Source organism: Doryrhamphus excisus, chromosome 9, assembly GCF_030265055.1.
Source record: "Doryrhamphus excisus isolate RoL2022-K1 chromosome 9, RoL_Dexc_1.0, whole genome shotgun sequence".
NCBI classification, from domain to species: domain Eukaryota; kingdom Metazoa; phylum Chordata; class Actinopteri; order Syngnathiformes; family Syngnathidae; genus Doryrhamphus; species Doryrhamphus excisus.
This window is the reverse complement of record NC_080474.1, coordinates 4628996-4652114: the sequence shown is the minus strand read 5'-3', so window position 1 is coordinate 4652114 and position 23119 is coordinate 4628996. Positions and strand designations below refer to the sequence as shown.

At 36.9% G+C, this 23119-nt stretch overlaps 1 protein-coding gene across 5 annotated transcripts in view; it reads left to right on the top strand.

The window, feature by feature from the left end:
* The window catches only part of LOC131136350 (dedicator of cytokinesis protein 9-like), a 99372-nt gene extending 77274 nt beyond the window's left edge, over positions 1 to 22098 (top strand). For 3 of the 5 annotated variants that reach the window (XM_058083111.1, XM_058083106.1, XM_058083107.1), the window contains exons 35-54: positions 1771 to 1879; positions 1964 to 2030; positions 2362 to 2409; positions 5524 to 5660; positions 7125 to 7240; positions 8065 to 8202; positions 8274 to 8456; positions 9431 to 9544; positions 9618 to 9833; positions 11116 to 11173; positions 11260 to 11366; positions 12512 to 12634; positions 12713 to 12826; positions 14634 to 14663; positions 16221 to 16367; positions 17156 to 17366; positions 18263 to 18453; positions 19498 to 19598; positions 19682 to 19820; positions 21331 to 22098. In XM_058083111.1, the coding sequence (XP_057939094.1) occupies positions 1771 to 1879; positions 1964 to 2030; positions 2362 to 2409; positions 5524 to 5660; positions 7125 to 7240; positions 8065 to 8202; positions 8274 to 8456; positions 9431 to 9544; positions 9618 to 9833; positions 11116 to 11173; positions 11260 to 11366; positions 12512 to 12634; positions 12713 to 12826; positions 14634 to 14663; positions 16221 to 16367; positions 17156 to 17366; positions 18263 to 18453; positions 19498 to 19598; positions 19682 to 19820; positions 21331 to 21456 (2475 nt within the window). In that variant the 3' untranslated portion in view covers positions 21457 to 22098. The remainder of the gene's footprint in view (positions 1 to 1770; positions 1880 to 1963; positions 2031 to 2361; positions 2410 to 5523; positions 5661 to 7124; positions 7241 to 8064; positions 8203 to 8273; positions 8457 to 9430; positions 9545 to 9617; positions 9834 to 11115; positions 11174 to 11259; positions 11367 to 12511; positions 12635 to 12712; positions 12827 to 14633; positions 14664 to 16220; positions 16368 to 17155; positions 17367 to 18262; positions 18454 to 19497; positions 19599 to 19681; positions 19821 to 21330) is intronic. The other 2 variants (XM_058083109.1, XM_058083108.1) reach the window with 1 other exon arrangement.
* The last annotated feature ends 1021 nt before the right edge of the window (positions 22099 to 23119 follow it).

Genomic DNA, 23119 nt, shown 5'->3' with positions numbered 1-23119 from the left:
AATATTTAGAATTGTTTTTTTTATGTAGACACTGAATTTATGTAATAAAATCAAATTTTTTTGCATTTTAAATTTGGGGAACTGAATTTTTTTGGGATAAAATAAATTAAAACACCGTTTTGACGGGAAGCACAAATCCATGGAAATACAGCTGGAATAGGTGCAGATTCTGGAAGCTCTAGAAAGCTCTCTGTGCGGGTTATTGTGTGTAGCTGCTCTTTCGGAGTCCACAACTCAGTACAAAGGGTCGAAAAATGAGCAGAAAATAGAATGCAGGGCTCTACGTTAAAAACAAAAATGACTTGCCCATGGGGAATCCTTAAGGTGAGAACTACTTGCCCGAACTTGCCCCATGTAAAATGAAAAGACTGCCATAATGATATCATATATCAATATATGCTGATAATTCATCAGATAATAGTACTGATGCATTGTATTTGGAGGAATGTCTGAACATTTGTGGAGATGTATGTTAACATGGCAAGCCATGCTACCTTACACATGGTAGTCGTAGTAAGCAGTGATATTTATAAGTTGTGCACCACAATGAAACATTTGACACATTTGTGTACTAGTAAAGTGTTTTTAATCCAGAAAAAAATGCTCAATGGTCAAACAATAATTTGTGAAGCAAAGGTGAGAAAAATACACAGAGAAATGAAACCGCTAGATTTTGTAGCTTGTGCAAAATCAGCACTTGGTATTGGATCTAATGGGTGGTGTTTCATTGTGACCACTTCAAATTGTCACAGCAATGTGATTCACTCACCTTTGCCATCATTTGATTTGCTGCCGCTAATAAAATACTTGTTTAGGAGGCACTGGTTCATCACTTTTTGCTGTTTTCCTTCACAAGTTGTTGAAGAATTAGACGATGTTGGCAGGGACGCCATGATAGATGTTTTCCTAGTAAAACGATCGCTGATTGGTTGATCGCGAACAAGAACGGGTGTGGGTAAAACGCGGATTGTGGATTACGGACCGCGGTCTAAATAAACGATTCTGATTGGTCCATTTCAAGATTTGCAAGGATTGGTTTGCAAATTACCACCGGAATTACGCAGTCCGTGTTTTACCAACACCCAACAAGAACCGCTTTAAAAAAACTCTTGGCAGTACGGCATGCTAAAGTGTACTTGCCCGACGGGAATATCACTGATTGGATTTACTTGCCCGAATTTTGTTTTAACTTGCCCCGGGCCATCGGTACAACGTTATTGTCGAGCCCTGGAATGCTTAAAAATTTGTTTAAGTTTGTTAAAACACAGAGTTTTCTTATTCAGTTGATAACAATTCCATTTGAACATATTCCATGCTTATAGATGTTTGAAAACACACAGTATCATGTGACTCCATGCTGTACAGCTGATTGGCTGGCTTTGAGACACAATGAACTACTTAAAAAAATATATTTTATTCAATATTATTTATTGTGTTTTATTATGTAATATATTTTTAATTTTACTATTATTATATATTTTAAGGAATTTTTAAAACCTGGTTTTGCTTACACATTTTTATTATATGGAATTTTTTCAATTAAAAAAAAAATTACGGAATTAAAATGCCACAACAATTCTGTTCCATAAATTCAGTGTCTTAAAAAAGGAACATTTATAAAGTACAGATTCATATCATTGGTGGTCCAGTCAATAAAACTATCCATGCATTGATGTTCTCCACACTGTGTCTCTGAGGCATTCACTGACCACACCAACAAATAATTTTTCCAAAAGTCGGTCGCATCTGTGATTTTTGTCTCCGTGCCAGGCTGCCTCGTCACTCAGCAGCTCCTTGCTTCGATGCGATAAACTGGAGCAGGCGGAGATCAAGAGCTTCCTCATGTGCTTCTTACATGTGCTGAAAAGCATGTCTGAGGGTACGATGTCATTGCTTCTTCACCTGCAACACTAAAACTAGACTAAACACAGCAAAACTGAATGACAACCATGTCCATCTGCAGATGCTCTGTTCACCTACTGGAACAAGGCTTCTTCTGCCGAACTCATGGACTTCTTCACGCTTGTCGAGTAAGATGCAGAACCTCATTGTGACTTGAGGTCTCATGTTTAGAGGTGCCATACGCTGGTTTTCTTACCGACATCAGCACTTCATTACTGATATCAGCAGCTGTAATGAATGAACATGTGATACTTCCTATTCCTGTCTATGTGTCTATCTAGAGCAGGGGTCTCAAACTCAATTTACTTGGGGGCCACTGGAGCTAGGGTCTGGGCGAGACTGGGCCGCATCAAAATTAAAATTTTATTAAAATTGCATTAAAATTTGCACAAGATGCAAGATATGAAAACTGCAAAACGTATGATTTTTGGACTGATTTTCTTTTTTTTTCCTTGTTAGAGTGTGCCTCCATCAGTTCAGATACATGGGAAAGAGATACATCGCAAGGTAATGTTGTTTAGGCATTGACACAGACACACATTTTTTATGTTGCCGTTTACAAAACTATTTTTTTTCACACATTTGATTGATTCCGGGGCCTTTATTTACCTTTAACTTAAACCCACACTGCCTTCAAGTAAGATCCACCAACAGTTTCCTCTTCTTTATGTGATTGATCATTAACATGCAGTGGGAGTGTCACCATGGCAACCAAATATTTACCAATGCTTTTTAAATCCTGCATCAAGGTTCGATAGTTTTTATGCCAGGGGTGTCCAAACGTTTTTCCAGCAAGGGCCAACCTAATTTTCCCCAAATTACAACTTTTATTTAGTTTAGTTTAATAATAATAATTAATAATATTACGATGTATGACATATTTTTTGGGAATATTTCAACTTTATTTTGCTAAAATGATATTATCTTGTCTCATAATCTTACAAAGTTATTCTTGTAAAATGTCAACTTTTTCATGTTAGAAATGTTAGAAAGTAAAAAATTTTCTTAATATTTTGACTTTATTAATGTAAAATTGCAGCAATTTTTTTGCATTTCTTTTTTTCTTGCAAATTTTCTCCCCGTGGTTAGGACTTTGTTCCCATAATATTTTAACTCGTAGCTGTAATGTTTTGTTTGTCCCTCATAATATTATGACTTTAAAGAAAATAAATATATATTTTTTCTTAACTATTAAATTATATTATTTTTCCTCATACTGTGTTATTCTTGTAAAATTACAATTTAAAATATATATATTTTTGGCTTTATTCTTATTTGTTTGGTTGTTGTTGTTTGTTTTTTTTGGGCGGGGGGTTCTTGTTAAATAATATTTTTAGAATGACCAATTAAAAAACATCAAAAATGGCCCCAGAGTCGTACTTTGGACACCCCTGTCTTATGTTTGATTGGGTTGTGTAGCCATTTATGAAATTCTCGCCAGCTATTGAAGACTTTGTTGCATTGTGTATTTATTATGTCAGAAAGTCCATCACATGTACAGGTGGTCCTCGAGCTCCATTCCTTGACTGTGATATGTCTAGGAACCCATGAAGGACATAGGAAGTACTTTGATAAAAAGGTGAACAAGAAGAAGGGGAAATAAATAAAAAGAGAGCAACTCGTATCCCAGGCTGATCTAGAAGTGCGTTCTTTGTAGCAGCGCACTGAATCCATGACCCATGCGGCATTTGTTTACATTCAATCACATTTATCTTTCATCAAGGTGGCCACAGCAGAGCGGCTAATGTTGTTCATTTTCACTTCCGTGGTGTTACTCGGTCACCAGGAAATAACCATAACCGAGGACCACCTGTATCATGACTGTAAAGCAACAATGACTGTTGTTTAGTATCTTAATCACTCCGGGTCTTTGTGTGTTTGCGTTTATCTGTCCCTAACCCCTCCCACCACCGCTGTTTCTCTACTCACCTAAACAAACGCTGGCAAGTTTAACGCTGTGAATTAAAAGCTGCCTCCTGCCCTCTCCTGCTTGGGTAAGCCATGGGTGTGGAATCCACTTCTCGCTTGCACGAGTCCTCGTCTCCTTGTGTGGAAGTTGCAGTGGCTGCTTCTGTCATCACAACAAGCATGTCTCATTTCTACCTCAGCTCCTGCATGCCGAAGCTGCCGCCGCCACCGCCGTTTGTGTGCTGTACATCCACCATCAATGTTAATCTCATTGAAGTTTTTTAGCCATTCCGTCTGAAAACTCAAGTGTACATTTATGTGGGCTTGATATGTTTTCAGCTGCTTTACGGTTTTTGACGTTACAGTATTTTGATGCAGTTTTCAGCATTACATGGGTGTAATCTTAACGCTTTTTAGACTCTTACATTTGTTGGACAGGCGGATAACTGGTCCTCCTCCACGGACCGTGCCATACGCAACATTTTGACAACAAATAGGATGAAAAATGTTTGTTTTCACGGCCACAGCATGTTTCAATGGGATATCGTGTGTAATACATAAACCCACAATGGGAACATTGTAGACAGAGAATATTCATCATTTATCTCCAAAATGAAAACCTGAAATTAAACAAGCATTATAATATTGTGGAATTTAAAAATTCTATTGAAAAATTGTGGTTATAACTAGCTAGCTATCTACCTATGTACATAGATAGCTAGCTAGCTAGCTATGTATCTGTCTAGCTATCTATCTAGCTATTTAGCTATCTGTCTGTCTATCCATGTAGCTTTCTAGCTAGCTAGCTAGCTATCTAGCTATTTCGCTGTCTGTCTATATATCCATCTCGCTTTCTAGCTAGCTAGCTAGCTATCTACCTATCTATCTAGCTATTTAGCTGTCTGTCTATATATCCATCTCACTTTCTAGCTAGCTAGCTATCTGGCTAGCTATTTCGTTATCTAGCTAACTTTCTAGCTAGCTAGCTATTCACAGTCAAAATGTATTTTATTATTCATGTTATGAATATTTAAGTCTGATTTTTTTTTACCAAATGAATTATTGTCATAAATAAAAAAAGGTGGCACAATTTCTTCAAATGGCCATTTAAAGGGTTAAAATTATTTTTGAAATGGCATATTTGTATAACCAAAAATCTAGTATCTAATATAACACAAAAAATAATTACATATTCCATTCATCCCCAGTCCTCACACATTTATTGTATGTGAATAGTACAAAATTAAAACAGTGAGCCTTTTTAATCAAATGGGCATTTAAAGGGTTAAATGATAAACAATAATTACATATTCGGTCTTTTTCAGTATGACCAAAGTTGACTGAAAAATACAAATAATTATGAATCTATGTTTTTAAAGCAGTTTTCTGGGAATTGTCAAAAAATCAAATTTTCCACCGTATGACATCATCTGTAGACGTAAGCAGACGGAATACGGGACAGAGTCTTGTTGTTGGGTGTTGCATTGAGTGACATCATGAAAAGCCCAGTACTGTCATGATGTTTCTGACCACAACTGACTGGTATACCTTGTAAAAAATATTCGCCACACTTTGATATTTGTCCGCTGACTTTAGATCCGCTTTGGTTTCTTTCAACTTCCGAGTGATGTTCCAAAGTGGAAGCAAGTGTGCCACAGTCATTCTAACCTGCTCGTCAGCCACTCATCCATCTCTGTCCTGTTTCCTCATCAGGAACCAGGACGGGGCAGGACACGTAGCGCATGAGCGGAAGTCTCAGACTCTGCCCGTGTCCCGTAACAGGGCGGGAATGATGCATGCCCGCTTGCAGCAGCTCAGCAGCCTGGATAACTCATACTCTTTTAACCACAGTAAGTCCATACTTATATGTATATTTCCGTATCATCCCAGCATCTTCATCACCACAAGTAAAAAACCTGCCTGCTCATGCTTTCACCATCATCATCATCTCCTTCAAAACTCATCATGAAAATTGACTTTATTTGCTTCTCAGTTGAAAAAGCCGTGTGTCAAAGTCAGACTCTTACTGAAGTTTCTTTGTGCTTTCAGTGTAAAAAAGCTTTCCAGTATTCTTGGAATATCTGTAGAGCATGGTAAGAACGTAGCGGGATGGCAGGCTGTTAGCAAGCTTCTCTGCCTTGGGTTGAATCACAGCCATTAACTTTAACATGACCTCGCTATTGACGCACGCACGGGTGTCCACACTTCTTCCGGCAAATAATAAAAACTCAAAGGAAGAAGTAATATGGATATTTTTTACCCCCATTTTTGCATTTTTTTTTTATTTTCAAAATGTTCTACTTTACACAGGTAATAGAACGTAATAGGAACCCAACCGAATCTTTCAAAAACAATGTTTTTTCTCAAATTACAACTCAATATTTCTATCTATATTATCTATTATATTATTTCTATCTATAATATCTTTAATATTACCACTTAGTGCTCCTAAAATGACATTATTTCCCCTCATATTTTGACTTTATTCTTATTTATATATATATATATATATATATATATTTTTTTTTTGTCTGTTGTTTTTTTACTATTTTTTCAACTATTTTCTTCAATATTTAATATTTATCTTCAATAAAATGTTGTTATTATTATTATGCAACATTATTACTTCATTCCAATAATATTTTGACTTTGTTTCCATAATATTCTTAAGTTTTTGCCTAACCTCATTTTCCAAAAATGTATTTAACTTTATTTTGCTTTGTTCATTATGACTTTAAAAAAGAAAGTATTTTTTCTTTAGTATTTCAATGTTATTCTACTAAAATGACCAAATTCTTCCTCGTATTATGAGTTTTTTTCTCATAAAATTGAAATAAATAATAATTTTAAATTTTTTTATGAATAATTTTTCCTCATAATGATACCACAGTATTCTTGATTCTCATTAGACAACTTTGTTTTTTATATTTTTATTTTAACTTTGTAACTCAATTTTTGCTGCTGTTGTTGTTGTTTGTAAGTGTTATTGATCAATTATATTTACTGTATGGAATGTGCTGCGGGACGATTAAAAAAAAACAATCAAAAAAAAACAGCTTGCGGCCGATAATGGCCCCTGGGCCGCACTTTGGACACCCCTGCTTTTTTTACATGACCAGCTTGCCAGATATCTTTGCTCTTATTGCGGTCTTTTGTCCATAAAATGCAGCTTGTTGATTAACTGCAGTGAAAATAACAAACATGTTCATGATGGGGGAAGTGCAGCTTTTTCATCACGTCACCTCTCTGCTGTTGTCGCTCATATTATACATGCAATCATCTTTGAACGCACTACAGCCGTCTGGTCTTCTTAGCTTACAGCCACTCGGATGCCGACGTGTTAAATCACTCTGTGCTGGAGGCCAACATCGCCACCGAGGTGTGCCTGACCGTCCTGGACACCCTCAGCATCTTCATCATGGGTTTCAAGGTAAGAATAGATGACCTTGTAGGGCCACAAGCAAACATAATGATGGTGTGTTCAAGGGCGGACGAAAAAAAGGGAAATCTCATCGCTTGGTGAAAAAACATCACATAGTCCTAAATGACTGCTAAGCTACATTGCGTGAGATGTGTCATCTGCGGATAAACGACATATTTTTGGAGAAAAAAAAAATCACAAATGATCAATGACTTTTTTCAGATGTTTTAGTTGGCTGTCATATTTTTCAATTTCATATTTTTTGGCCTAAAATAAGCATTATCAAGCATAAAAATGACTAAAATGAAAAAAAAATACAAATGCAAGGCATTCAAAGATGTTGTGATGATATGTAGTATTCATTTTACTGGAATGCTGAGACACACAAGCACCAGGCTTGATTGTCGGAACAACAGGCTTTTATTGCGGATAGCTACAATAATCCCCAACATGGGCTCCTGTTGCGATCGTAACCCACACCAAGCTAAAACTCAACTCTGAACCCTCAACGTCACTTCCTGTCATTCTCGCCACTCAGTTCCACAGCAACGCACACAAGCATTTATGTCTTAAATCTCGTATTATGTCTACTTTATTGGGTAATAGGAGTGTACATGTGACTATAGGGTTGTTATTTCATGTCAAGAGCTCTAATCATGTTAAAAGCTTTATTTAACAGGTTTTCTATGCTGTATTAAAATATTGTAATTACAAATGAGGAATCCTACTTGGTGGAATTTGACTCAATTCTTGTGAGAATGTGCTTCAGGACTATTCTGCAAAATGTCATCTCCAGAAGAAGTTCGATCATCTGTCTTTTCTCTCAATCTTAGACCCAACTGTGCTCTGATAATGGCCACAGTCCACTGATGAAGAAAGTCTTTGAAGTCCACCTCTGTTTCCTGCGGATCAACCAGTCCGAAACGGCCCTGAAGCAGGTCTTCACCTCACTGCGGACGTTCATCTACAAGGTGCTGATGATACGTGTGTGTGTGTGTGCTTCCATCAGCCTCAGCTCACGGCACCTTTTCTGCCTTTTCAGTTTCCCTGCACATTTTTTGAAGGCCGTGCTGACATGTGCGCCGCGTTCTGCTACGAGATCTTAAAGTGCTGCAACTCCAAACTGAGCTCCATCCGCAGCGACGCCGCCCATCTGCTCTACTTCCTCATGAAGAGCAACTTTGACTACACGGGACGCAAGTCTTTTGTCCGCACGCACTTGCAGGTGGGACCATCTTCCTCTGGGAGTAGAACGTACATCGTTACAGTTCATGCTGAACCTTTGCATTTGCTCTTTTTATCCCAATTTTGCTATGGTTTTATTTAGCATTTTTCAATTGACCCTTGTGAGGAAAAAGCGGTAGAGAATGAATGAATGAATAATAATTATTATTTATTATTATAACAATTATTATAATAATTATTTAATGACATAATTATTTATGATTTTTTAAATTTATTCCAATAATATGCCTACTTTTTCCTCAACCTAATTTTCTAAAAATTACCACTTTGTTTAGTTTTGTTTCTTATAATATTCTAACTTTTAAAAAGTCACATTTGTTCATATTTCAAACCTATGCCACTAAAATTACATTATTTTTCCTCATAATATGATATGTTTATTATCGCACAATTGTGCCTTTTTTCTTATTTGAATACACCTTGTATCTTAATATTTTGACTTTGGAATGTATTATTATTCTCTGTCTGCTTTTTTTCCTCATGTTGTTTTTTTTTTTCATTTTCCAAATATTTCAAATTTCTTCTTAAATAATCTTCATAAACTTTCTTTTCATAATATTATTACTTTATTCCCATAATATTTTGACTTTATTTACATTAAATTACATTGCACATTTCTAATAATATTTGCCCCAACATTTATTTGGTTGTTGTTTCTTATAATATTATGACTTATGTAATAATGTAATAATTAAACTCATTGCTACTAAAATGACATATTTTTAATCCCGTAATATTACATTTTTATTCTGGTAAAATTGCAACTTTTTTTTCTAGTCAGAATACAACTTTTAAAAAACATTTTTTTGTACTGCTTGGACTTGGTTTAGGAAGAATAAATCCATAATTGAAAAGTTATGCCTTCCGGCCCCTGCACTTTGGAAAACAACCCTAAGGAGGGAAAGTGATGAAATATATTCCTGTTAATAATCCTTTCCTTCTTCCTTCCTTCAGGTGGTGATTGCTGTAAGTCAGTTGATAGCTGACGTCATTGGTATCGGGAGTACTCGCTTCCAGCATTCCTTATCCATTATCAACAACTGTGCCAACAGTGACAGAACTATCAAGGTCAGAAAACTCTTATTTTACTATTAATAATATCGTAGCTAAAAAAAACCCAAAACAAATTCTCCCTCAACAGAGCACGGCGTTCCCATCAGACGTCAAAGACCTGACCAAACGCATCCGAACCGTTTTGATGGCGACCGCTCAGATGAAGGAGCACGAGAGAGATCCGGAGATGTTGGTGGACCTCCAGTACAGCCTGGCCAAGTCTTACACCAGCACGCCGGAGCTCCGAAAAACCTGGCTGGACAGCATGGCTCGAATCCACGTAAAGAATGGAGATTTATCCGAGGTGTGTAGTCACACACGAGCATTACGTGGCAATTGTGGGGCGTTCCATTTGAAGGGGTTGATGTTTCTAAACATCTTTCTTAAATGATCAATGAATAAAGCACGGGCCTGAGGACCAGGATCAGGATTAGGGTTCAGGGTACATACTAGGGTGAGTCGGTGTGTAGTACTGAAAAAATTAAGGATAAGGATTAAGGACCACTTGGATATGTTTAGGGATGTCCAATAATTGTCGGTACTGATGACGATTTTTTTCTCTCTCAAAATTTCGACTTTGAATTTTTGTAAACTTACATCTAATATTTTCATTTTTGCAGTTGTTGGGTTTTTTGGCATTTTGTAAATATTTCATCTTTCTATCATGACTTTATTCCCATAATATTTTGACTGTAATCCCGTAATATGATGACTTTTTTCTCCCAAATTAATTTTCCAAAAATTACAACTTTATTCTTAAATATTTTATATTATTTCTCCCCATAATATGATGAGTATTTGTCTCATTCGAATGTGATTTTTTTTTCCTCTTAATATTTTTGACATTATTCCCATAATATTCTGACTTTTTCTCTAAACTATTTTTTCAAAAATTGCATCTCTATTCTTTTTTTTGTTGTATAATATTATTAAAATAGATATATAATATATATTTTTTATTTTTCATCTCTATGCTACTAAAGTGGCTTTATTATCTTCATAATAATTCAAGTTTATTTTCTCATTTTTTTTCTTGTTAGAATACAAATTTTCTCACTTTTTTTCACTTTCTAGCTTTATTGCCATAATATTTGGTTGGTATTGTTGTGACATATTTTTTTCCCAGAGCATTTGTTTGTTTGTCATAATATTACAGCTTATTCTGAAAAAATTAGTATTTTTTACTTTGAATATTTCAACAATTTTTAACTATTTCAGCTATTAAAATTGAATTATTTTTCCTCATAATATTATGACATTATTCTCTTAAAATTACTGCTTTTTCTATATTTTGACTTTATTGCCATACAATTACAGCTGATTTTTGCTGATTTTTTAAAAAAAGTTTTCTTCATAAATTCTATTTTCGAATGTGCCATGGCCCAATAAAAAAATTCATAAAATCAGCAAGGGCCACAAATTGCCCCTGAGCCGCACTTTGGACACCTCTGCCCTCGCATGGGAACTAAGGTTAGGGTTAGTATGTCAGCGTTAGGCTACATAACATTCTATGAACTGCCATTCTGGTTCCAATCAAGTAAATGACACAAGTGTAATTGTAACTGTCCTGCTGTCACTGCTTGCAGGCGGCCATGTGCTACGTTCATGTGGCGGCGCTAGTGGCAGAATACCTGAGAAGAAAAGGTAACTACGCTCACCTGTCTCGTTTCAACTGTCACCGAGTCTGTCTGGGCTAATCCCTAATCAGCAGGGTTATTTTTTTTCTGCAGGCATGTTCAAACAAGGATGCTCCGCCTTCCGTGTGGTGACTCCAAACATTGATGAGGAGGCGGCCATGATGGAGGATGTCGGCATGCAGGATGTCCACTTTAATGAAGTACTTACATATTTTCTTCTTTTTTTTTTGTCCCGTTCAGCCATTGGGGCAGATAGTATTGATAGTATACTTACATATTTTCTACTCCCTACACCCTCTAAACACTCCTGCGAGCTTGACATTGATGTTGTCCTCTGAATTCGGATCAAACTTTTGTGACTATAAGTGACTGTTGCTCCCCTTCTCTCTTCGATTGCCATTGTTTGCACTCCACACAATTCGGGTTTAGTTCCTAAATATGCCTCACTTACTTATTAAGCACATATAAAGTATAAAATGTATAGCTACTCGCTACTAATGAATGATAATGTAAGATGACGGATGAACGCATGGAATGGCGGTCACGCTGTAGCCTTTAGCCTAGTCGTCAGGCTAGCAGGCCAGAGAAGCCACGTCGTCATAATCCACACTTCCTGTCTGTTGCCATTTCAGTAAGTTCTTAGCATCACGTATTAACTTTTGTTCACCTCTCTGCAAGTTTTGAGGCTGCAAAGTTTGACTTTTGCGTCACACAGCAACTATGACATGTTCCAAGGCCACCAAACAAAGTGTGAAATCTCAACGCTGAAGGAAAAAAACATCATGAGTGAAGCATAAAAAACGTAAACATGTAAATTGTGGGCTTTTTTGTAACAGTGGCGCATGTATCCTGTACATTTTACCTGTATTATCACATATTCAGACAGTAAATGGATATCGCCTTATAGTATATAGTATATATTTTTGGACTAGAAATCCAGGAATTTGCAGGCTATGAATCTGTCGGGCGGCACGGCGGTCGATTGGTTAGCGCGCAGACCTCACAGCTAGGAGACCAGGGTTCAATTCCACCCTCTGTGTGGAGTTTGCATGTTCTCCCCGTGCATGCGTGGGTTTTCTCCGGGTACTCCGGTTTCCTCCCACATTCCAAAAACATGCTAGGTTAATTGGCGACTCCAAAATTGTCCATAGGTATGAATGTGAGTGTGAATGGTTGTTTGTCTATATGTGCCCTGTGATTGGCTGGCCACCAGTCCAGGGTGTACCCCGCCTCTCGCCCCAAGACAGCTGGGATCAGCTCCAGCACCCTCGTGAGGAAAAAGCGGTAGAAAATGAATGAATCTACTGTTTTTAAAAATCATTGATGTTGTCAATATTCTCACCAGGATGTCCTCATGGAGCTGTTGGAGGAGTGCGCCGACGGCTTATGGAAAGCCGAGCGTTACGAGCTCATTTCGGACATCTACAAGTTGATCATCCCCATTTATGAGAAGCGTCGGGACTTTGAGGTATGAAGTCTTCTCAAGGAGCGACGATACCGACCTTGGTTCCTTAGGTCTCATCTTCTTTTCCGATCCTCTGCTCAGAAACTGGCCCACCTGTACGACACGCTGCATCGGGCGTACAGCAAAGTCACAGAGGTCATGCACACGGGCAAGAGGTTACTTGGCACTTACTTCAGAGTGGCGTTCTTCGGCCAGGTGAGCTTCCAATTTGATTTGTATTAAAAACCCGATACAGTACTCCCTCCTTTATTGCAGTTTATTAGTTCCAAACCCGATAAGTGACTGATAAGTTAATTTCAGCCATGGAATATTTTCTTAGCCAAAGCAAAGAAAACCTGTTTCATTCTAAATACAGTTTTAACATTATTAGAGCCCCGTAGACATAAAATAACACCCCTATAGTCACCTTTACACTCCCATTACGCAATATAATAGACATAATAAGAGAAAATAAGACATATATGGCATAAATAATGTGTGTGTTGCTGTAAATGTGTGAGTGGGAGGGCGGACAGGAAGCATTGTCGGGGGGTTCAGCTTTGGCGTGTTTTATGGCCACAACAGTAGCCCATGTGGGATTATTGGGCCTGTTGTGAGATCATTCAAAGCTGCAATAAACGCCTGTTCAATGAAGTCTGGTGCTTGTGTGTCTCGCCCAACATTACAGTAACATTACTGACACCGAGTGACCAGTGTAGAATCCTACATATCGTCACAATGTCTTTGAATGCATCTTCTGAATGCCTTATAGTTGTATTTTGCTTCATTTATCAATTTTTATGCTAGAAAGAGCTTAATTTAGGCAAATAAAAAATGTCAAATATACTTTCAAATACATATATTGTTTTTACTAATGGGCCAAAACGAAACAACATGATTTAAGAATTTATATATTTTTGAAAAGCAATGATACAAGTGGCACAAAGTGGGGTTTCTGTTTTGCAATAATTTTAAATGAATGGGTTTACTTAAGTTTTTTTTTTTTTACATTTAATAACATTTATGGAAGCCTGTTTCCACCACCCAAAGAAAAATAATGTCCCAATGGTAAGTCATAATTATGATAGAAAAAGTCGAAATTTTAGATAGAGAAGTCATACTTACTGAAATTAGCAGATTTTTAAAAGTTGAAATTATAACACTAAAAAAGAAATTATTTTGAGGAAAAAAATCTCAGTTATGAGATAAAAACTCTGGAAAAAACTGAGATAGGAAAGTCATAATTATGAGATTAAATAAGATAAAATTATGACATTAAAAATGGAAATGATCAGATTAAAAACATTAAATAAGAAATTATTTTGAGGAAAAAAATCTCAGTAATGAGATAAAAACTCATAATTTTGAGATAGGAAAGTCATAATTATGAGATTAAATAAGATCAAATTGTGACATTAAAAATGGAAATTATCAGATTAAAAACATTAAATTGCTGACATTAAAAACGCATCATTATGAGATAAAACCCTCAGAATTACGAGATAGAAAACCATAATTATGACAGTTACTACAAGAGTAAAAAGTCATCATTATGACATAAACAAGTAAAATTATGGTTAAAAGCTATTATTATTATTATGAGCTAAAAAGTCCTGTATTTCTCCTTTTGTATGTTGCTTTTGCTGACTTAGCATTGGGGTGTGTTTTATGTCAGTGGTGGAAACAGGCTCCTATGCATATGAGCACAGGTTGCTGTCATTTTTTAATTTCACACTAATCCAATGTTTTGCTTTTTTGCCCTCTCTCAAGGCAGCGGTAAGTTGTAGTCGCACCTTGTAAACTCTTCCAGGCTGCCTTTTGCGTGTGCTGCTGCTCTTTTTCATCGTGCCAATGAAAGGTGCTCACGGCCTTTCGACCAATCATCATTACAGCTTCTGCATTCATCGCATGGCTTTGTGATAGAAACGCAGGGTTTCTGGGTGTTTACTTCCGCTTGTCATTCACATGGTCATGCAGTGTCTTTGGGTCATCAATAATGATGCTTTTAATTTCTGCCCTGTAGCATTACCAGTTTACCGATTCGGAGGCTGAGGTAAATGAGTGTGATAGCCGGCGTGGTGAGACTGCAGCGAGCTTTTTAGAAGCAGTGATCTTCTCCCTTTGCAAATGCAATCTGCTTCAGTGTCGTCGTGATTGGATAGTGTAGGACATCGGATTGAGTGAAGTTGTCGTGCTGAGATGATGCTTTGTCCTTTGGGTGGTCTCTTGACACGAATTCTGTCTGTATCGCATACAATCACTGGCCACTGCATTCTTGCGTCATTCATATTCGGCATCTCATTGGAACATGTTCCTAATGTTGTGGCCAGTGATTTTTTTTTTTGGTGTGCTTAAAACATTAGCGAGTGCGGTGGTGTCCAAAGTGTGACCCGAGGGCCACTTGCAGTTTGTGGTGTTATGTTATCTTAGCATTAAAAATGTAAATAATGTTACAAGAATACAGCATCACCGGTGGTGTTAAAAAAAAACCAAACGAACACAACAGCAAAATGTGAAAAATTATCAGTTATTCGACAAAAATAAAGTCAAAATATTACGATTTTTTTTTTAATCTAACCAGAAAAGTTTTAATTTTACTGCTGAAATATTAGAGAAAAAATATCGGTGTGCTTAAAACATTAGCGAGTGCAGTGGTGTCCAAAGTGTGACCCGAGGGCCACTTGCAGTTTGTGGTGTTATGTTATCTTAGCATTAAAAATGTAAATAATGTTACACAAATACAGCATCACCGGTGGTGTTAAACAAAAAAAACGAACACAACAGCAAAATGTGAAAAATTATCAGTTATTCAACAAAAATAAAGTCAAAATATTACGATTTTTTAAAATCTAACCTGAAAAGTTTTAATTTTACTGCTGAAATATTAGAGAAAAAATATGTTAAACAGCAAAAATGTAAAAAAAAAATCTGCAGTAATTTTACAAGTCAAAAGTCTAAATACATATAATCAAAAATATAATAAAAAAAAATACATATATAAACAAAAAAAAACAAAGAAAGTTGTATTTTGGCGGGAAATCAAGGTATAATGTTGGGAGTTTTTATTATGGGAATAAAATCACAATGACGAGAAGGACACTTACAAGAAGAAAGTTAAAATAATTAAATAAAATTTAAAAATTTAAAAATTAAAGTAAAATAAAAAAACAACAAAAATGAAAATAAACAGCTATGACTTAATAAGAATACAGTCAAAATATTTTTGGAAAATTTGGTTGGGGAAAAGTCATAAGATGACAATAATTAAGTGAAAATATTTTATGGGAAGAAAGAAAATTTACAAGAACAATGAAATAGTTAAATACTGAAATGTATTTTAAAAAAACACACATACACAACGATAGAAATGGAAAAAAACTGCTGTAATTTTACAAGCACTATGTCAAAATATTAGGAGAAAAAAAAGTCACAATTATCAATTAAAATATGTATTGTGTTGCTTTAGCAAATACAAACGTGCTCCTTGCATCCTTTCACTTTGCACTATGTGGCCCTCGCTGGAAAAAGTTTGGACACCCCTTCTCTGGTGGCTGTCGTGTGTGTGTGTATACATTAGGTGTACCTTCAACATGTTTTCTTCTGCTTCCAGGGCTTCTTTGAGGATGAAGATGGCAAAGAATATATCTACAAAGAGCCCAAATTCACTCCACTCTCCGAGATATCTCAGAGGCTCCTGAAGTTGTACTCTGACAAGTTTGGGCAAGAGAATGTGAAGATGATTCAGGATTCCGGAAAGGTGAGGTTGTTATTAGTTCAGTGGTGTCTCCGTTTCCATTCAGACAAAAAAATAAAATGTACAAAAACAGTAGCAATTTGTCCCCATAGGAATTGATGTCTTTGAAAAATATGAACAAAAAAAATAAATGTTATGGAGAGTAATTATAGTTTTACTTGCAGGAAAATAATTATGATAAATGAAATACGTAGATAATTTATCATTTACCTTTATGGACGACTCTTGCAGAGTGAGGAGGGGACGTTTTCAAGTTCTTCCTTGAATTGAATCATGTTTCTCACTTTCTGCTGGCACTCACAACTTTTTTTGGCCCTGTGGTGGGTTATTTAGCCGTAGCACTCAATTTAAAAAAATGTGTCTTTTCAGGTCTTTGCCATCAGAATAAAATAAAATAAAATATAGGTCAGCATTTCAGGTCTAGGTGCTTTTTTTTAGGTTTTTAAATAAATTTTTTTTAGGTATTTTATTGACCATCAATCATGTATATTTCCATCTTTTCCCATTTTAATGTGTCATTTTTTTTATTCATTGACTGATTTCTTTTTAATATTATGTTTATTATAAATATTATTTTCTCACTGTTGGCTTGTTTATTTATTGTTAATTTTTTCTATTAAAAAAAACATTCAAAAAGCCATTTTTAAAGGCTAAAATAACATGCAATATTACAACTGGGGTGTCAAACAATGGAGGGTTGACCGTACCGCCTTGTGGTTCATGTATTTGATGATAGTGACAGTGTGGTCATCATCATCTTCTTCGTCATAACCCATGTGCATGGTTCCCAGATCAACCCCAAAGACCTGGATTCCAAGTACGCGTACATCCAGGTGACCCACGTGACGCCTTACATGGAGGACAAGGAGCTGGCAGAGAGGAAGACAGACTTTGAAAAAAGCCACAACATCCGCCGCTTTGTGTTCGAGATGCCTTTCACCGTGTCGGGCAAAAAGCAAGGCGGCGTGGAGGAGCAGTGCAAACGCAGAACCATACTGACCAGTAGGTGGCGCTGCTTTGCTGTCATGCATGGGTGCTCCAAGTGGAGAACTTGCGTCCTGTAACCTGTAGTCCAGTCTGGAGCTTTTCTGACCCTAAAGGGCCACCATAGTTGAAAGGTCAGGGGTCTCAAACTCAATTTACCTGGGGGCCACTGGAGCTAGGGTCATGCTAACTCGCAAACTAGAGAGCTAGCGACCTAAACAGTAGCCTTCAGGTTATTTCCTTCAAACTTAAATAGCCAAAAACTTACCACTTCCACATGGATAGGGAGGATAACTATTAACAGTTATTTAACCTTTAACATGAACATTAATCAAACGTAATCATTTTTTCTGGGTACATGATACCATACAGCATCCATATCAAACTTAACATTAAACTTTCATATCAAGGCGGGGGCCTCAAACTAGTGTCCTGCGGGCCACATTTGGCCCCCGGGCCGCATGTTTGAGACCCCTGGTGTAGAGTACACTTCTTTAGTGGCTAGCACCATGGTAATTAAAGAGAGAAATGGAATGTTAACTGCGGCTGAAACTAATGAATAGGTTACAACAGTCGTTTTTATTGCAAATGCTGATCCAAAAACAGAGGAGAAGGCATTCACGGAGGTGCAGGGTGTGCCCCCCTATTTGAGAAGCACTGCATTACTTGATGATCATAACAATTGTCACATGTGATCAACGCATGTCAGTGATCAGCAATGATTGGAAGATTGAGATTAGATCCTGAACATGTCAGCTAGTTTGTCAAGGACCACAATCACATTTTATGATGTTATGGCTGGCTTTATGAATTTACTGAATTTATTGCACAACCCATGTAAAAGTCCAAGCACAGGTTTTTATCTTTACTGTCGACGAAAGTTCACCCGTCAACTTTCATTCTGTGTGCCACAGCCACGCACTGTTTCCCCTACGTGAAGAAACGCATCGCAGTCATGTACCAGCACCACATCGACCTCAGCCCCATCGAGGTGGCCATCGACGAGATGAGCAAGAAGGTGGCTGAGATCAATCAGCTCTGCTCCTCCAGCGAGGTGGACATGATACGCCTACAGCTCAAACTGCAGGGCAGCATCAGTGTCCAGGTCATTGTCTGTTTCTAGTTCTATTCAATAACAATCACAAGAATAATCATAATAATAAAATAATATGGATGCATGGAGCAGAATGGATCATAACAGATCATGACCAGCATATACAGTAACAAAACATAGTAGAACGTAACGTAACAAACAAGACAACATAAAATAGAACATAACGGAACATAACATAACATACTTGCACATAGCATACTCGTTCATAACATACTAGCACATAGGATGCTAGCACGTAACATAATATACTAGCACATAACATAATAGAACATAGCAACATAATAGCGCATACGATAACATACTAGCAAAGAGGATACTAGCACGTAACATAATATACGAGCACATAACGTAATAGAACATAACAAAATAGCGCATAAGATAACATACTAGCACAGAGGATACTAGCACGTAACATAATATACAAGCACATAACGTAATAGAACATAACATAATAGCGCATAAGATAACATACTAGCACAGACAATACTAGCACGTAACATAATATACTAGCACATAATGTAATAGAACATAACATAATAGCGCATAAGATAACATACTAGCACGTAACATAACATACTAGCACATAGGATGCTAGCATGTAACATAATATACTAGCACATAACGTAATAGAACATAACATAATAGCGCATATGATAACATACTAGCACGTAACATAATATACTAGCACGTAAAGGAACGGAACATAACATAACATAACCTACTAGCGCATAGGATACTAGCGCATAACATAAAATTCTAGCACATAACGTAACAGAACATAACATACTAGCGCAAAACATACTAAACCATAGGATAGTAGCACATAACATAACATACAAGCACATAAGGGTCTTTTTTTCAACATAACATGCTAGCAAATAACATAGATTAAAGATAACAGTTATGACAATCATTTTATATATAAAAAAAATACAAATGAAAAAGTCACAGTGCCAGCCTCTTTGATTTTTGCACTTATACAATGTCATTTAATTGTAATATAGAACTTCTATATCCTATCATCATATCATGCAGGTGAACGCGGGACCGCTTGCTTATGCTCGTGCTTTTCTGGACGACGCCAGTGCCAAGAAGTATCCCGATAACAAGGTCAAACTGCTGAAAGAGGTCTTCAGGTGAGTCTCCCATTTTGAATCGTCGCCGACAGAAGATAATCGACGGCCCCTGCTTGAATGCGTCCACCATTTGACACTCGCAGGCATTTTGTGGAAGCGTGCGGCCACGGCCTGGGAATCAACGAGCGACTGATTAAGGAGGACCAACAGGAGTATCACGACGAGATGAAAGCCAACTACAGAGACCTGGCCAGGGAGCTGTCAATCATCATGCATGAGCAAGTGGGTGCACGGAGATGGACTGTATTGAATCTTTGATGATGCAAGCTCTGATATGCACGTTCATAACACCTTTCTCTGTTTTTCCCCTCATGCTGGCCTGAGCAGATTGGATGGTAATAATGATGATAATAATAACAATAGGGGTTGTTCATTGGTCCAGCCAGATGAATGCATTATGTAACATCTAATCTGAAAAAATACATTCACAAATACATACATTCCTATTTCCGCATCCTCTGCACCTTGATAGCTGCAGTTATCTTATCTTTACATAGCAACAATAAATAAATAAAATATCTTGACTACAGAAGCTTCCGATGCAGCAGCTAGCTCAGCCGATACATGCATGCCTCTATATCAGGAGTGTCTAAAGTGCGGATGTTTTTTTTTGTTTTGTTTTTTTTTGGAGTGGACTGCAGCACATTCTAAAAATATGTTTTAACAAAAAAATTAAAAAACAACACAAATTGAAAAATCTGCAATTTTACAGGAATAAAGGCAAAATATAAAAAAAGTTGTAATCAAGTGAAACAAGACAATTACTGATATATGTAATATGACATATCTCCTGTGGTGGAATGAACACGTCTGTGTTGTATACAGCATTTTTTATATTGTTTTTCATGACCGGGAAAAAATCCCATACCGATATTGCATTTTTATGGTGATATCAGGCAGAATGATACGGGAAAAGGCCGAAATGATACTGTGTCAAATCCCAGGGCAGTGATACTGATAAAATATAGAGTTTAACCATGTCCAGTATCAGCCCCCATAGCTGTCCACTCAGAGAACCAATCAGAGAACAGCGCACTAGCATGTACATTCCTAATGCTTCTCCAGTAGCCAAAAAAACTAAACCTGATTAATAGAACTTAATTGTTGATAAGATAAGATATTGATAAGACTGTTGATAAATTGTTGAAATATTGTTGAAATTATTGTGTTTACATTGTTTACATATACATGTAATACATGTAAAAAACTGAAATATTTCCTGAAATAAAATGCTCTTTTGATTAAATAGTATGTGATAATAAGATCATCACATGGTTTGTCTGGTATCAGGCCCAGTATCATGCCCCCAAGTGCCAGTATCAGCCCGAGACCGAACGTCTCTGATAACCTATAATTATCAGACATCCCTAGAAATAATGTAATGTAATAATGTAAAGCATAAAGTTGCAATACTAAAGAAAAGAATGTTTAAAAAAAAAAGAAATGACTTAAGTTGGTTAATAGGAGTATAAAGGTGACTATAGGGGTGTTATCCCATGTCAAGAGGGCTCTAACAATGTTAAAACAAGTATTTAGAATGTTGTGAGGGACGAATAAAGGCATATCTCCTTAAAGGTGACTATAGGGGTGTTATCCCATGTCAAGAGGGCTCTAACAATGTTAAAACCCGTATTTAGAATGTTGTAAACCTAAATATTCCATCAATGAATATGAAATCGTACTTAACGAGGGATTAATGTATTTTGTTTTCATATGGAATTTCCTCTTCCAGATCCACACGGTGGAGGACGGCATCAAGAGCGCTCTTCCGGACTCGCTTCACATCTTCAACGCCATCAGCGGCACGCCAGCAGGTGCCACCATCCAGGGCATCCCCAGCTCTTCCTCTGTGGTTTGACGCTGACAAGCAGTCAAGACGAGGAACACTGAGGAACCCCACTGATGACTCGCCCAGACCAGGAGGACACGGTGAACAGTTTGGTGATGCACGGACGAAGAGAGAGCGGGCGCTCCATGGAGACGTTCATTTTGGCATCCCACTTTTATATGGGACTTTATTTTACTTTCACATTGTGTTTTACTTTTTTATGTAGTCAACTTTTACAATCCACTGTACCACACGAGCAGTATATGCAGCATACACTCTGTACATTGTATTTCTACATTACTCGTAGCCATTATGAAATTGCTTCAGTCGCATTTTAGACATATTTAAAGCCATTGCATCCGAAGAGAAACCAACAAAACAGTGGTTATTTATGTAAATATTCAAAGAAAAAAAGGAGTGTGTGCAATATGTGGAGCTCATACACTGTACAGATGTTCACCTTCATGCCAAAGTGAGGAAAGAAAGAGTGGAACCTGACACTGCGCCTGGGGGGGGGGGGTTTATTGGAAGCTTTTTACCATTTTAGTGTTTGTGTTTTTTTATATTTGCGCAGCAATGTTGTTTTTTTTAAATTTGTATTTAACACAAAGTTCTGCTGTAAAGAGATGTTCCCCTGTGCTTTGCTTTAAATAAAATACTTGTTTATTTGCACTTTTTTCTGCTTTTTTCTGAAGCTGGAATATTTTTCTGGAGGTGTCTGTATCTTATTATACCGCCAGTTCCCACCCACTGCAAGAACAGCACAGTCAGCAGTACGGAAGATGTATGAACGACTAGTAAGCGTTATCTCGTAAACACTGTCCTAACACTACCCACGACAGGAAGCAGCTTGTGGACATCATGACTGGTGAGTTTTGCCTAATCTACAACATAATAAGAATATTAATCATGATAATTTCATAGGAATAATAAATAAATGAATGAATAAATGTGTTTTGATTAGTGGCAGACTTCAAGGAACCAAAGAAGGAGAAGAAGCACAAAGGGAAGGTAAAGCTTTGATTTTGATACACAGTGGTACCTCCAGTATTATATTGTAGAACATATATCACATCTTTTTTGTAACATTTTAGTCATGACAAATAATACTTAGATTAGATTAAAAAATAGATTTAAAAAATTCCGAAATCAATTAAATAGCTGGTATTTATGATTAAAATGGGTAAAAATGTGTATTTTTTAAAAGAAGCTTACAAGGTGTAAAAATAAAATAATACACGATTTGTGCTTGACATATCAAGTAGTTTCTCGATAAACATTGGCACGTGTTAGTGTTGTGGTGGTCACGTGACATGAGTGGATATGTTGGACTTGACGCTAGGGGGTGGTGTTGCGGAGCAAAAGCCTATACAAGTCGTCCCCCCGTTTACCTGGAACCTTTTCATAGGTAGAGCATAGAAAACCTATTTATGACCTAACCTATTATGTTTTTTAAAATCATTATTAGAGCCCTGTACCCATTAAATAACACCCTTATCGTCACCTTTAGAGTGCTAGTTTTCTTGCCATGCTAGAGACTGCCGTTGCTAGCATGGCAAGCTACCGAAGTAGCTACGAAGAAAGTGTTTCAGTTGCAGGAGTTACTATGAAGAATTAATGGCTGACTTAGGATGGGCTATCACCGGTGCGACTGCGCATGCGTACAACAAGGAAATGTGGTAAATGTTCACGT